General features: G+C 40.1%; 1 protein-coding gene across 4 annotated transcripts in view; it reads left to right on the forward strand.

Moving 5' to 3' along the window:
* Positions 1-15,862, forward strand: part of LOC137133937 (protocadherin-1-like) — a 189,334-nt gene that overhangs the window by 125,578 nt on the left and 47,894 nt on the right. The window contains exon 5 of one of the 4 annotated variants that reach the window (XM_067518104.1): positions 10,853-13,357. The exons of the other annotated variants lie outside the window; for them this stretch is intronic. Coding sequence (XP_067374205.1) covers positions 10,853-10,911 — 59 coding nt within the window. The 3' untranslated portion in view covers positions 10,912-13,357. Of the gene's footprint in view, positions 1-10,852; positions 13,358-15,862 lie in introns of those variants that run through there. 4 annotated transcript variants of the gene reach the window in all.

The raw sequence follows: 15,862 nt of genomic DNA on the forward strand, positions 1-15,862 counted from the left end.
CTGCCTGAACTCACCATTAATCAATAAGACCAAAACCATTATGCTGTGAGTCACTCAGCATTTCTGTGGATTCTCAAGTGTTCATTGTAAAGCGTGAGTCACTGCACTAAGCAGTGAACGCACACATATGCAGCAGGATCTCCTCTGGCCTGCACTCTGAGCTGAAGAGGAGGCGTTCTCGTTAAAAGGATTGGGCTGGCAGAGGTTGGCATGGCGACCTCTGCCAAGGCAGTCCTCCAAAAGTTTTATCTGCTTTTTCTTTCTTCTTCTTTTTTTTTTTTTTTGTTTTTAAGGCATGAAAAGACTTTTTCTATCTCTTGTCTTTTTCCAACTGGAGCATGAGACAGCTGCACTCAAAAAGCTTCAGGACATCAGACAAAGCTTGGTACGGGACGTATCAACGCCGCTCGCTCAGCTTCAGCCCCCTCCTCCAAACTCTGTTGTCTGGTGAATGGTGTTGGCGAGGTCACAACGTGTCGCACGGCTTGGCTCATTGTCCGGCTTCACTTTGCTCTGCGGCTCGGCTTCAGTGCACATCAACAGGGAGAAACTGAAGAGCTGCAGATTCTGTGCTGTGTGTGTGCGTGGTGGTGGGGGGGGGTCTCTTCCATCTGAGCTGCTGAAACTTGTAGCTCCCTCAGAGGAGCCACAGGTGTCCTGGTCTTGGAGTTACTTTAATAATAATAATAATAATAATAATAATTCATTTTATTTAGAAAGCACTTTACATTTGCTAACAAATCTCAAAGTGCTACACAAGCGGATTAAGACCACGAATAAAACTTAAAACATGTAAAGCCTAAAAACATATAAAGCATAGAATAGCACAGCATTAAAGTAAAAAGTAATGATCACTTTAAAATGCTTTTCTAAACAAAAAAGGCTTTAACTGTTTTTTGAAACAGTCCACAGTCTGTTAACGGGTGAATCCTTATTAAATTATTATGACATGAAACAGTACTTTCTAGTAAATTATTGTCAAACAACAGAACCAAAAAAAATTAAATCAACCATGATTCAAAATTATAAGCATTAGAAAAAAGATGAAAAACCTCCAAGGGGGTGATTCTATCACTGCTGTAGTAGTAGTAGTACTTCTGCTACGTGTGAGACAAAAAGAACTAGTTGACATATAGTTGACAAGTTCTTTTTTTCTCTGGACTCACGTACTGGAGCATCATGTTGCGACAGCACAACTACTGCTGCTACCAGTGCTGCTGACACCACGGCCACGTCAGTGACTCCACCGCTAAAGCTGACAGTGATGCCATTAACACAACCACATCTTGTACAACTACTGCTACTAATGTTCTTCTTACTGTTACTTCTATTAATACTACATTTATTTCTCCATTTCTAGTACTGCATCCACTGCTCTCTTCCTCTGCTGCTGTGATTGCTGTTCTTAACTATTACTACTCCCCCTCTGGCTGTTACTAGTGACATTACCGAGATGTCTGCTACTGCTACTACTGCAATTACTGCTACTAATATATTATCACTCGTTACTCATACTGTTACAAATATTACAACTTTTAAACACAACCACAAAAAAAAGCCCTGGTGACTACCAGGGCTTTTGAGCTTAGATTCCAAGGGGAGCACTTGCTCTGTGTGACCCTTACTGGTATTCAGGCTTCCAGTAAGAAAAGTCTGCTTTCTGTGAGAAGACCCACCTTTCAAGGATTTTATAACAAACTCTCTCTGCCTTTGTGGTTCACAATAAAGACACTCAGATAAAGTGACTCCATTCTTCACGCTAAAACTCTTCTAATAGGCTCGAGTAATGACTGCAGTTCACAGTGGGATCTTGAGCAAACCTTAAATCTTGGTCTGGTCATTACTCATCTTGGTCTGAGTGTCTGTCCATCAGTCTGTGATTGAGGAAAAGGAGATAAACGTCAAAGTGCTGAAAGTGATTTCACCAAAATATAAAAAAAAGGGCGAGAGGAAAAAATGGAGAGCTGGGAGAGAGCAGAACACTTAAGAGAGAAAATCGACTTTGAAAAATGAGAAAGAGAGTGCGACGGGTCAGAGCTTCACCAATAAAGCAAAAAAGAAAGAAAGAAAAAAGATTCAGCCTTGGCAGGAGAAACTGAGGCGTTTTCCTGAGAGCTCTTCAGCCTGGCGGACACATCCAGCTTCCCCCTTCGCTCTCTCACAGCCATTTAACTGATTTAATTCTCCAAAATGGAGTCTCTCTGTCAGTCGGAGCAGTTTTTTTCTCAGCTGTCACATTTGAGACGTTCTCCTCAGCCTCTTTCACAGTAAATCTGTTTAACAGCAGCACATAAAAAGCGACATAAATTCAAAGGATGAGCTACGTAAAACAGCACAACAAGCAAGCCAGAAACTAATAAAGACAACAATACAGCTGACTACTGACAATATTATCTAAAGGGAGGCAATAAGCTAATACTAACTGATGAGGCAGAAGGCAGAGTGTGTGGATGATACAGAGGAAAAGCTTACGGCTGACAGGCAGCTGATATCTGATGAGTCAGTCAGTCAAAGAAACACAGCCAGTCCTGAGACTGACTGTCAGTGGTGGAAAAGGAAAAATAAGGTCAGAATAAGTAGTTTCCATGTACTCAAAAGTAAAAGAAAGCCCTCTGTGTTGGACGGCCATGAAAACGGAAATTCCTGATTCTGATTTGCAGATCACACGTTCGATAAAAGAAATCTGGGCCTAAATACGACATATGCAAATTAGACATTTTTGCAAAAAAATGCAACAAAAATTCTAAATGTTCTATTTCTAAAACATCTGTAGGTGAGAAGTTGAGTAAACGTAATTGTTAAAAACTTGAGTTCACATTGTGCAGGACACACGACCAAAACAAATCACTGATGAAACATTGGTATATCTGCATTAAGAGCCAGAGGTCTATAACTGAAGAAGAAGCCTTGTTCCTCACTTGTAAGACTGAATGCAATATGACTAAATGTAAATCCGTGTGCACGGATTCTAATGCTGCAGTAAGGCAGAAAAACTCAATACTAAGTATTTTTCACGTTTCAAAACTGTTTGTTCTTCAAAAACATAAAGTAGCAGATTATTCAGTGGAGCAAAACTAACAAGTACTGGATTACAAGTAAAATACTTCATGCATTTAGCTGATTTTTAGCACGTTTCCTTGTTAATGGCATTGAACATGCATTCACAAAAGAAGCTGGAGGTGAATCGTCTCTTGTCTTTTTGTGAGTGAAGTGTTTTGCAGTCCGTGTTTTTTTAAGCTCTGCAGCCAGTGGATGATGGTTCCTCACTGTAATCAGTTACTCTGGTTACAGCATGTTTGTCTCTCAAAGCCTTGGCTTGGATTAGTGGGGAAGAAGTCAGGCCTGTGCTGAACGGCGACCACCACATGCTCTTCTGAGAGGTTTCTGACCGGAAGCATGACAGCACCACTCATACAGGCAAACACTTGAGGACACTGACATTGCGACTGAGCCCCCAAAACACTTGGAGGAGGTCACATGGCTTGTTTAGCTCCTAATGTAGAGTCGATGTAGTAAGTGCTAAAAGTACCCATGTAGCCTAAACCTAACCAGGTCTTCACATTCGTGCTGATATTTGGAAGTTGATTCCTGCAGCGTATTGGCTTCTGGAAAACCAACAGTGAGAAATTTAACCACTTAATAGATTACTCCAGCAATTCAGTGCATTCACTGCAGGAGGAAAAAGGATAATTTAAAGAGGACAGCCCACTCAAACAGTCACCAGACCCCATATGGGGGACCATGTTTATGCTATTGTGGACAGTGTGAAAAGGAAGCCTGGAGCTGTGAATAGAGCTCGCTGCTGGACAGCAACCATTACATTATCACAGGGCTGACAGACAGAGGCGACTGTGGAGCTACACTGCCACTTTACTTCGCACTGAAATCTCTCTTTCATGCAGCCAGACAACACTTTCTCCACCTTTTTATACTCTGTTGTGTGCAGCTGCAGGAGAGTCGCCGACCGGAGAATCTATAGGCTGATGTGAAGGCCCCTCGGAGGATGTGTTAAAAAGGGTCTTTAAGTCAGTTGCCTCTCCGTTTGAAGTTGTGAGACAGCCTCAGGCCCACTGCAACATACCAGAGTAAGACGTACACAGACGGTCATCTCGGTTGAGATTTTTCCTATTAACCAGCAACAATGACTGGATCACATCCAGAATTTGTCCCAGTTAACACGATAGTGGCAACAATCACAATAGTGTAGACTTTTCTTCTATGCATTTACACATTTACACCAATGTGTAAAATCAAATGACTGAATAGAGCATTCACCCAGGCAGGGGCTCTAATGGTTTTTGACCCGTATGAGCTCTACATTGTCTAACATTAGGAAAGCAGTGAATTCAAACATTACCTATGAGTGTTTGTGCCCAACTCTTTCCCGAGGCGTCAAAAAGCGTTGTGTCCCTTACATGCTGACCCTTCGAGTCGGTGATCGAGGCCCTGAGCTTTCAGTGTAGTACAGTGGAAACCCAGGAACTTCAATAGTTGATGCCTAAAGCAATGAAGTACTATATAAAGTGATAAAGTCTCATAGGGAGGTGGACGGGGTGGTGGATGTCACAACAAAACACAGGAATTGTCCACAGGAGACCAGGGGTATGACTCCAGTGCGAGAAGTTGTGCACACGTGGTTACTATAGTAAGGAAGTACGTGTCTGCAGCTGTGTCTCTGTGTAGCGTTTAGTTTTTATGTCTGTCAAAGTGTAAAGTCCTGCAAAATATCCTCAGACTTTGACACTATGCACTGTATTTTGTTATCACCGGCCAACAGTCACCATCAGCTCACTTTTATGCAGTACAACAAACCTTAACCATAACAGTGGCGGATCCCAAAACATGAAAATCAGGTGACAAAATGTCTTGTTCTTAGTGACTTTTATTACTTCCTTAAAACAATCTACCCACTCTTAGATGCGATTATTAGCCTCATCCATCCCTCCAACCATCTCAGTTCTGCTGACATTAGTTTGGTCTTTCTCATCAGTGTTGAGTTTAATTAATCCCTCCGTTTTCCCTCAAGGCATCCAGACTCATCATTCAGACTGTGATCGAGCACTAAATCTGTTGATCAAACCTAATGGCCGGTGGGATGGAAGGCGGCGAGCTTTCTCCACTTTACATTATTATTTTTTATTTCCTCCTCAGCAGGTCTCCATTTAAGTCCAGCTGAATTTGAGGCAGGTTAATTTCTTCCAGAGAGATTTCGACATGTGTCCCATCATTCTGGAAAGTTCTGCTTTAGCCTGTGTCCCCGTTGAAAGGCCTTCAATCTGTGGCAGATTTCTATTATCACAACCCCTGGTAGTTTTCTGATTGAAGGGCTTCTCCACACCCAACTAAAAAATCAACGTCTTGAGGTGAGCAGTGCAGGACAAAGACTTGGTTTTGCTATATGAGTTTTTTCTTTACCTTGGGAATTTGCAGAGCTAACGTGAAGCTTATATGCACTCTCTCAAAAGGTTAACAACAATCTTACGCTATTGTTAGGTCAATCTGTTATTTTCCAAGTCAAGAATTAACTTGGAGCAGTTTGACATTTTGAGAAGCACGTTTATTCTTTCAAGAGTCGGATGAGACGATATGACTCCTGTGTCTGAATGCTAAGAATAAAACAAGAGCCATCAGCTTCCAGTAGCTTAGTATGTAGCAGAACTTTGGTTATTCGTGGCTCAAACAAACTAGAATCATCTTATACAAACAAACTACAGATTGGAGTCTGGTATCAATCTTTGAGTCCAACTATAAGCAAGAAAGCAAATACATGTTTTCAACAAAATGTCAAACTAGGCCTTTAATTGTTCGGGCAACATGGAATTTCTGCTGAGACTGTGTCATATGTTTAAAAGCTCTGGTTAATGGGCTTTGATTTGGAATGGATGGGGTAGAGACAGACTAGCCTGGGACCAGAATATGGGCTGTCTGATCCTGCACCAGCAGGATACATTTGACCAGTTTACATTCCCAATAGTTTCCATTTGAACCTTTGGAACACAAATGAAAAATACATGAGACAAGCATAAATTCTGCGGTGGCGCCCTCTGGCTTCATTGTCTGTGGTGCAGCCGAACTGCTGCCTGCTTCAGCTAAGCACTGACCTCCGACCTCTTCTCCTGAGAGTCGGAGGCTTTGTGCTAATCTGCAGAAGAAACAAAGGAAAAGCACAACAAACAGCGATACGCACTGAGTGCATACAAAGCAGCGCAGGGTGCAAGATATAATTGTAAGGTGTCCTTGAAGGAGAAACACATATTTATCATTTTTACAGTTTTTAATAGTGCAGTGTGGTGTAGTATTTAGATATTGTTCATTATCTTTGCAGAGAAAAGACAAAAGCGTGTGTGTGTGTGTGTGTGTGTGTGTGTGTGTGTGTGCATGCATATTTATGAGTGATGGGGAACTCATTTCTCATTAAATATGGGAAAATAACAGCATATTCAACATCTTAGCTGTTACTTACTGTAGCATTTGCTGTTGTTACCTGTGATGGAAGGTCTTTTGGTTTAACATCCGAAAGTTTTCAGTCAAAAAGCTTTGGCTGAGGTTTGAATGTGGGACAGTCTGAGGCTTTGTACTCAGAAGACGGCTGCTGTTTGAATGCTTGGGAGCGTTCTTCATTTTTAACCTCCTCTTTGAACCAACTGATCAACTTAAGGCCCCATAATCTTTCTCTTTGAGCAGTGTGTTGGTGTTTTTTTTTTTCTCTTCCCATTCTGATTTAGTTCGTCCACAGTAAGTCGTGAGGGCAACTGTCCTGACTCTCTAAACTCAAGTGCAGCATTTGTTTTAGATACACAAACCTGTCATTGTGAAGATTTAAAAAAAAAAACTGATATAAATAATTTAAAGCATTCATTTTATTTAAAAGTGGGTTTTAAAAATCAACTCAAATCAAGTTCCCTCCAGCTGTTAGCTTATCACTGAATGGGGAGTTGTCGTTCCCCGTCACACCCAGAGATATGTTTGAGTGACTAACTAGTACCTGCCAGCAATGGTACTATCATTAGGATGTCTGGTAAATCAGCTGTGTCGGGTGGTGGTAGCAAATTTGACAAGTCTGGACGGGGGAGGTTGCGGTGAACGGATAAGGACAAAGATCACAGACTGACAGCAATATGGCAGTTTACCATAATAGCAATGTTTTCCTGTGACTTTTTTTGGCCGATGGCTTGATGACAAAGCGAACAACATTAAATCGACAGGCACCACTTAGTTGAATGTTTTAAATGGTCAGTGTACTTTGTCCATCGTACTTTAGTTGTTTGTGTATTTTATCCCAAACCACAATCTTTCCCTAAACCTAACGTTTCTTATGTTTTTATGTTTAGGCACCTTATTATGTGCCAAAACCAAACCATAAGTGTGTATTGTATGACTGGTATTGGCCCATATGGCGCCAATAACAACAGATAACATTCAAACAGGTGAATATTTATACAGCTGTTTCCAAAGAATTGATGACTCTGCGTTCTGCATTTTATGTCCAGTCCAGCTTTTATGTTGCCAGGTTTGTTTGTGTTAAACTAAATGTTTGCATTTGAATACTGCTCCAGAGTCACCCCTCATTCCATAGATGACATATTTTCCCGGCACCCTTTGTAGTTTGTGAAAGGCCACTGCGAACCCAGGACAACTTGAAACTAAAGGAGGCGTAAAGGGGACAGAAGGGACAACGTTCATTGAGGATGTAGTAGTAAACTGTTGTTTATGAAGCAAAGTCTATGTGGATTGTAAGAGAGGCTGTGATTGCATCTTTTCTGCAGCACAAGCACACAATGATCCAAAGGCCGCAAATCAGCTCCACTAGAGCAGAGAGAGCGTTAATGCCTTTGTTCAAGTTCACTTCAGTGGTCGTAATGAAGAAAAACAAGTGCTGTTTGCTCACATTCCCCAACCACATTTACCTTGCCTGAAGTACGCATCTCGTTGACTATGATCATTCCCTAAACCACCCTCTCAGATACTGGAGGAAAACAAAATCTGAAAAATGACCAAATAAAAGAGCAAAAAAAAAGAGAAACTGCAACTCTTCTTTTAAACTCAAGGCTCAGTTTCCAGCCCCGTTCCCTTTGGCGTTCGCACCAAATGTAGTAAGATAGTGAGTGAACTTCGAGTGTGGAATATTTTATCACAAATTTCGGTTCCCAGGTTAAAAATGAACCTCAAAGCTCAAGGAGACTCAATTTATATGAATACGTTACAATCCCCCAAACCTGGATTTCTCATTTTCCCTTAAGCGGCATTGTTGTTAGGTAGTAAATATAAAATATGGTAGAGGTTTATTAAATGTACTACAGTGATCAACTATCCCGTGAAGGAATCTATTTGTAACAATGAGACAACGACTGCAGCTTGTTAATGAAATATTCAGCATTCATGTGCATAAGTTTAGATGTGGCAGACATGAAATGCTAAACATGAACACGTTTGCCTGAACAGGCAAATATTGAATAGCCTGAATAGGAAAATGCAGCTTTAACGTGGATTAGAGAAGCATGTCAAGGTATTTATTAATACTAATATATCTATATTTCATATTATATAGGATATTTCCAAAATAATCATGAATATAAATGTTTAAAACACATTTACAGAACAGAAGTCTACACTTTTTTGTGCACTGCCAAGTTTTAACATTTTTTGGCTTCAAAAGTAAAATATTGTCAAAGTATTTCTGCCTTTTTCCTATTTACAGAACTGATCCACGAGGGCCAACGTTTTCACTCTTTGCATTTTCAGTAGACTTAGTGATCACAACCAAACGCTCCAAACATCAACGGTCACGTTCCTTTTTTCCCCTCCTAAATATTAACCCACGCTAAAATTACATACCTTGTCTGCCTCCGAGCCTCGTGTAACCCGCCTTTGATGCAGCAGAGTTGTGACCCAGTTCCCAGATCAATGACAGCTGTAGGAAGAGGAGGTGGCACCAGGGAGGAGGGAGGGAAGGTCACAGGGAGGTGCAGATGATTTTTACCAAACGTGCCCGGCAGGTGGTAACCTCTGGAGCAGGTAGCATGGAGGAGGCACTAAACGAGGACGATGTCCAACTGTGTGTTTCATTATGAACAGATGCTGCCGCGATGGGAGGGAGGAGTGTGGGATCGAAGGGGAGTGAAAGGGAAAGAGGGAGAGTGAAGAGCAAGAGAAGGAGGAGATCAAGGATGGTGGAGAGGAGGCAAGTAGCTTAGGATGTATTGGAGGGAGAAGAAAGAGTGAGGAGGGGGGATTAAAGGAAGAAGCAGAAGAAGGTAAAAATAAAAAAAAAGAAAGGAGTGAGATGGAAGAAGAAAACAGGAAGAAGGGATGAAGAAGCCAGAAAGAGAATAGAGGAAAGTGAGGAAGGGATTAGAGGGGCTGTAATCCCCCAAAACTGCAGCAGCACCTTTGACTGTGCACGTGTGTGTGTGTGTGTTATATGCGTGAGTGTGCATGAGTCAAAATGTGATCTACAGACACACACTAGTGTAACAAACTAAAGCTGCTATTTGTGTGTGTGTGTGTGTGTGTTTAAGCCAACTGTACTTCTTAATTCGTGCACTGTAAATCTCCTCTCACACACACATTATTAAATTGGAGTATTTATAGTACTACTGCAAAGTACCAACAGAGTGTACATGTTCCTTCAAACTGAGACCTGTTTCCTTTGCTTTATTGCACATTTAACAGGTTTTAAACAACTTTAATGGAGATAAACATCCTAAATATCTGTATGTAATGTGTTTGTACTGTCACAGCTCAAAATGCTGAACATTAATTCAGCTGCCAAATTCACTGTGCAGGTGACAATCAACAGGTGAAACTGAGTTATTTATGATATAATGCAGTATCAGTGCTACAAGCATTAACGTGCAAAACTATAAATCCAAATGCTTTTTCATGCAAATAATGAGTCGCGTGTATATAGAGACAGAGATGTTTCCTAGCAGCAAAAAAAGGAAATAATCACTAAGAATCATCAAGAAAAATGATGTTGGATCAACTCTAATCACTTGGTAATAAAAAATAAGGCTTTGCCAATAGGAAGAAAGTCTGATGTCACTGGGGAACTGAAACCTGAAACTATGAGCCATTTACTAAATGTACAGTTTTTAAAGCTGATAAAAACGGAAACTGGCTCATGTGAAGCTGCAAAACCGAACTGTGTGAAACTTTGAAATCAAACAATATTGTATTAAAATACGAAAACGTTTAACTTCAAGTTGCCACAGTGAACTGCTTAACTGAGCAACAGGGGAAAAAACTACAACACAGCACCTGCATGTAAAACAAAACTATAGAAAACATGTTAATCACTTCAGTGCGTTTAAATAAAGCATCATAACAAAAGTTATGCATTTCCTTTAGGCTGCAGCCTCTCTGTTTCCTGCTGCTCAGATTTGTGTGTCACATCATGGACAAGCTTATTAAATAAAGGTGTTTTCGATTGTTTGCTCATTTCAAAAATTGTTTTTGAATGTTGCATCCAGTTTGACCATTTCATGCTTTTCTCTTAATAAAGCGATGCCAAAAACGGCCAAAGATGTGGAGATTGATCTGCCCCTTTTTTCCCTCTTACCAGCTAAAATATAATTCATGTTATGAGTCCTGCATCTTGACAATGTGACGTTATCGTCAACTCAACTCTACATTTTCTTTCTCTAAGAATTCATTTTGCGTTGTTGTGGCTCTGCAAACCGCTCCTGCATTTTTTTAATTAGCTTCTTTTTACAACTTTTTTTTCTTCAGTCAGCTTTGAATTAATCCTCCTTTTTTGATTTTTTTCTCATTGATGAGACATTTTGCATGGAATGTGTTTTCTGCGTTGCGTTACCTGAGGTGTAAGACGTTCGTATCTATCCTCTTGTAGGTGGAGCGTCGTCGAGCACCAAGCCGGAGAGAGGGGCCGGACTAAAAAGACTGCCTTAAGACAAAACTAAAGACACAAAGAGCATCTAAAGCTTTTTTTTTTTTTTTTCTTCTCCTCCAATTTACAAAAAAGTCCTCCCTGCTGCAGTTCTGAGGAGTTTTTCTCTTCCTGTCCTTCGTTGCCTGTGGTCGTGAACTGCTTTTTTTCCTTTTTTTCTTGCTTCATGGCTCACATTCTTGGTAAAGGTTTTCCTGTCGAGGAGAATCGCATTACAAAAACAAAATTAAGAAAAAAGAAAAAAAAAGCTTGAAACAGCAAAGATTTTTGTTGGAGAAAATGTCCTGTAAAACAAGGAATTAATCGTGTTTGGTTCTTCTGGGCTCTTCATTTTCCTTCCACATCCTCAATAGGCCATTTTTTTGAGAGGTGGATTTGTACTTTTTTGTGTCGACACTGCACTGTTCTCTGTGTGGATGTAACTGAAGCCAAAGTGGACTCATCATGATTGCAGTGGATTATCAGCTCTCCACATTTCGTGGCTTTTTGCTCATGTTGCTCACTTTTTTAATCTGGTTTTGCAGCTGTTTTTTTTCAGTGTGAGAACTCTAGTTCCACTATTTTCTTCCCAGGGTTACATTTAATGGCTAAATCAATCCCTTTTTCAATTATGTAACTGCAACTGTTCCTTTTTTGGTATCCCTGGTGCCTGTAGTTGATGGTTGACAGTCAGGGTTTGGAGTACAGGGTGTGCGGCAGGTCATCAGCTAACCCACCTCCCCTCGCCGGCCAATAGAAACTCTATTTGGAACTTACAAGAACCATTGTGGAAATCTTCTCATCATCTAGTTTTTACCCAAGGTCACTGTGGTTCCTCCCTGATCGGAGTATTGAGCACCTCTTGTTTTCCACCAGAGTCAGATCAGAAGAAGGAAATTGTTTAATCTCTGTGTCCAGCACAGAAACTGATTCGATAGCTTTTTAACTCAGCTTAGCACAAAGACTGGGAGCATGAAAAATAAAGATGCTAAACAAAACACGAGCATCAACAACGTGTCAGTAACGGTTTATATCGTGTCTGATTCGGTGCAGATGTGTCACAAACAGTCAATAAACCATCAGCAGCACCTGGTATTCATACACTTAATTATGATACACAGATAAACTGTTCTGCCCAGAACATTTCCATCAAAGTTTATAAGTAAGTGCATTTAAAGGATCGGTATCTGTACTGATGCCAGACATCAATTTTACAATTTGGCCACACAAAATACTCCCTTCAAACCTCTGGGTTTCAGCACAAACGTCATTTGGTTTTCTCTGCAGATGGTTTTAGTTCTGGTTTTCAATGTTCTTTGCTGTTTTCAGTTTGGTTGGCAAACTCCCGCCAGTAAAGTAGATAAGGACATGAGTGCACTGCACAGATCATGTCCAAGCAATGCTGCAAATATTTAGATGCTTCTGAGGTTTCTGAAACTCGACCTCGCAGCTTGTATCTTCTATCAAGTTTAAGAAAGAGTTCAATCAATAATACGTTTATTGTCCCCACGTGGGAAATGTTTAAGCAGCAGTAGAGTAACACAAAGACAGCATCAAACACACATTACATAAAGCAGAAAAAAACAATTATAAACATGAAAGTGATAAAAAAAAAAAAACTCTGCAGAATTCAGAAAGCTCGTATAGAAAAATTTATGTTGTTATGTTTTGTAATGTTCAGTGAATTTCCTGTAGTTACATCAGAAGGAAAAACACAAAAGGATGAAGAGATGGATTCAGAGTAGCAGTTTCCACCTTTTTCCAGTCTTTGCGCTAAGCTAAAAATGTCTTAGTCACATTGCAATATCTAAGAAGAAAGTATATTGAATCTATATCTATATCTTATGTGCTATATGTGAAGCTATGGGGGAACAATATGAAGCAACTCTCTAGTTTCAAGTTATTGTTAGACAGCTGCACACACACGATGGCCCTACTGCTGGCGTCCCATGTGGCCGGGGGGGGGGGGGGGGGGAATCGAACCATCAGTCCTGAGGTTTCTGGACAGCCCTCTGTCTGTGGATCCAACTCTTGCGCCATATTTGAACCCAGTCAGTTCGATGTTCCTCCTGTTCCTCTTCCAAGCAAAAAGACTCAGCTGTTCAACAAAATGTGACATTTTTCTCAACATATTTTCTGGAGTTCACTGCCAGTGAATCCACTCATCCAAGCTGTTAGAGTCTCTGTTGACCTGCCAATCAAATGTCTAACGACAGTCAGTCCAGTCTCCTCTTTCTTGTATGTTCCAGTAAAATAACCTGGTTCGCACCGGTTGATTTGTGCAACAGATTAGTAACAGACGAGTATATCACAGACAAAAGCCTCGACTAATTGTATGTAAGTACAACAGTGTTTATTCTGAATTATAACAGTATATCGACGGGATATAAAATCGTAAAATGGTGTATGAATATTTGTAGTCAACACTGGTTTGCTGTAGGAATCAAACAGAGCAGCTGCTGATCTCCTGCTGTACCTGTGAATGTACTTTGTATTCAGAGGTTTTTATTACAATAAACAAGTACTGATATCTGACATGCTGCTGCTTTACTTTCTGCATTTGTCTGTTGTCTGCATGTAGGAAGACAAATTGCAAAGTCCCTGCAGAGGAACTGCAAAAGAAATCTGCCATATGTGGTTGTGGCTGCACTTGGGTTTATTTTTATAAGTACAGTGCAGTGCCACATACAAAAGAATCATCTTGGGAAAATGTAGAAAAGTCTCATCACAATCATGTCTTACTTTCTCCTAATCCTAATTTCATGTTCCACAACAGACAAGTGACATTTTTATGTATATGTTAGTGTGTTAACATGATCAGAATAAGACTCTTTTGGATGATATATGGTTCTGTTGTGATGGTGAACATCATTATAACACGACTGCAGCATTTTACAGATGTTGTTAACCTGTAGTTGTGAGTGACACAGGCGTCGTGGAAGCCTTTTTCCAAAGACGGGCTTTTACATGTCTCTCTCATTGTCTTATAATCTGTCCACGTCTGGACTCGACTTCTCTTCGTAATTAACCTTTTATCAGAGCGCTTGCAGCTCAGCCTCCCATTGTTCGCGCTAATAATTCAGCCAGGGCAGTTTCACGTCCACCATAGGGGTAAGAACGTGTCTATGGTACAATAAGTGGGATTATTTATTATTATAACATAAAAATGTCCCTCATTAACACCACTGTGGTGTCCTTGGGCGGAGGCAGCCTCTCTAATTAAAGGTTTAAAATAATGCAATTAAGTACAACGGGACCTTTTCCAGGCTTAGTTAACTTGATCTCAACCCCCTTTATTTCTCAGTTTCGACTCTAGCTCAGGGTTGAGTGAAGTCAAAGATCAGAGGTGACACGGATCCATGAGACAGAAAGCGTTAGACAGAAAAATAGAAACTCTTTCTACCTATATAAATATTACCTATATAATGATGTCGCTGTACGGTGAAAATAACTGAAACGGAGAGACAGAGTGTGTGTGTGTGTGTGTAGGAGTAATATTTGTGAAGTGTGTGCAGTGGCAAACTTTCTGAAGTTCATGTCAGCTCACTCACGTCGCTGCTGTCATTTTCTGACTAATTTTCTCCTTCACTGACAACTCTACACCTGGATACACACACACACACACAAACACACACACACACACCCCTGAGCTTATAAATGTTAAGATGCTGCCATTGGTCTGTATGACTACATTTACAACGGGTGTGTGTGTGTGTGTGTGTGTGCACGCATCTTTAGGGAGACTTACTGAAACAACCTTCTAATCTTAACGTTCCTTTTCACAGCAAAGAGAAAACTGTTGTATGTGTGGTTGTAAAGATTACGAGAGAAGCAAACTGGGTAAAGCCTGCGAGGCTTCCTCCCCCCACCAGTAATGAACTTTGAACTTTGAACATAGTACTTTCACTACATTTATTCTTACACACACTTTTTCTTCTGATCCACGACGTTTGAACTCTGCTCAGGTTCTGACTGCAAAGCCACTGCTCAAACACCACAGACTAAATCAGATTTTCAATAATATCCTGTCAAAAATATCAATATCAACAAAAACTTGACACTGTTTGTAACTATAGTCAATGATCCAGATTATGAAACAGAATAATAACAACTTTGTCCTATTAGGGACAGAGTCTGCTGTTAACAAATGTATCACTGTATTAATAAAACTGTGTCCAGATTCAAACTTTTCCCTCATTTCAACAAGCTGCTGTTATTTCTAAACATTTTACCTCCTTATTTGGAATAAGAAAGATAAATGTCAGCAGTTAATGAGGCTGATATAGCATTAGTTACTTAATAGAAAGTTATGTTCTCATATAAAAAGTTGGGTGATATTTTTACTACAGCACAAAAAGTTCACATGGTGCCAGTGGCGACTGCAACAGCTACAGAAACTTTTAAAAACTTTTTTGCACCTGTAGAACAGCTGGTGAACAGCAATGAAATGTCAGCTTACGTTAACCTATTTTATTACATCAAGCTTCAGCCCTGTCACTTGTCCTGTACTAATGCTGTTCATTCAGAGTTATAGCAGCGAAGTAATGTCACAGATTATTTTCACATGTTCATCTTTTTCAATAATAATAATAATAATAATAATATACATTTTTTTTAAATTAAAAGTACTTTTAATTAAGAGCACAACAATAAGTAAAACAAACTACCTAAAGGATAAAAATTGACCAAATAAGGCTAAAGTTACAGTAAGAAATGAAAAAGAATAAGGTATATTTTGTGATTTGAATAGGAATAAAGAGTCTGTGTTATGAATGTTGTCGTTCACACTTCCAGAGATGGCAGGCAGTACGACTTAATGCTATAGACCCCATTGTAGTCAAATGTGTGGAGGGTGTGGAAAGAACGTAGAGTACTGGAACCTGTATATGACTGTGGGGGCTTTAAAAGTAAGAAGCAGAATTTGCAAATGAAAACACATTTCGATGGGAATTAAGTAGAGCTGTTGAAGAGTGG

The sequence above is a fragment of the Channa argus genome, chromosome 10 (genome assembly GCF_033026475.1).
Source record: "Channa argus isolate prfri chromosome 10, Channa argus male v1.0, whole genome shotgun sequence".
Lineage (NCBI taxonomy): Eukaryota > Metazoa > Chordata > Actinopteri > Anabantiformes > Channidae > Channa > Channa argus.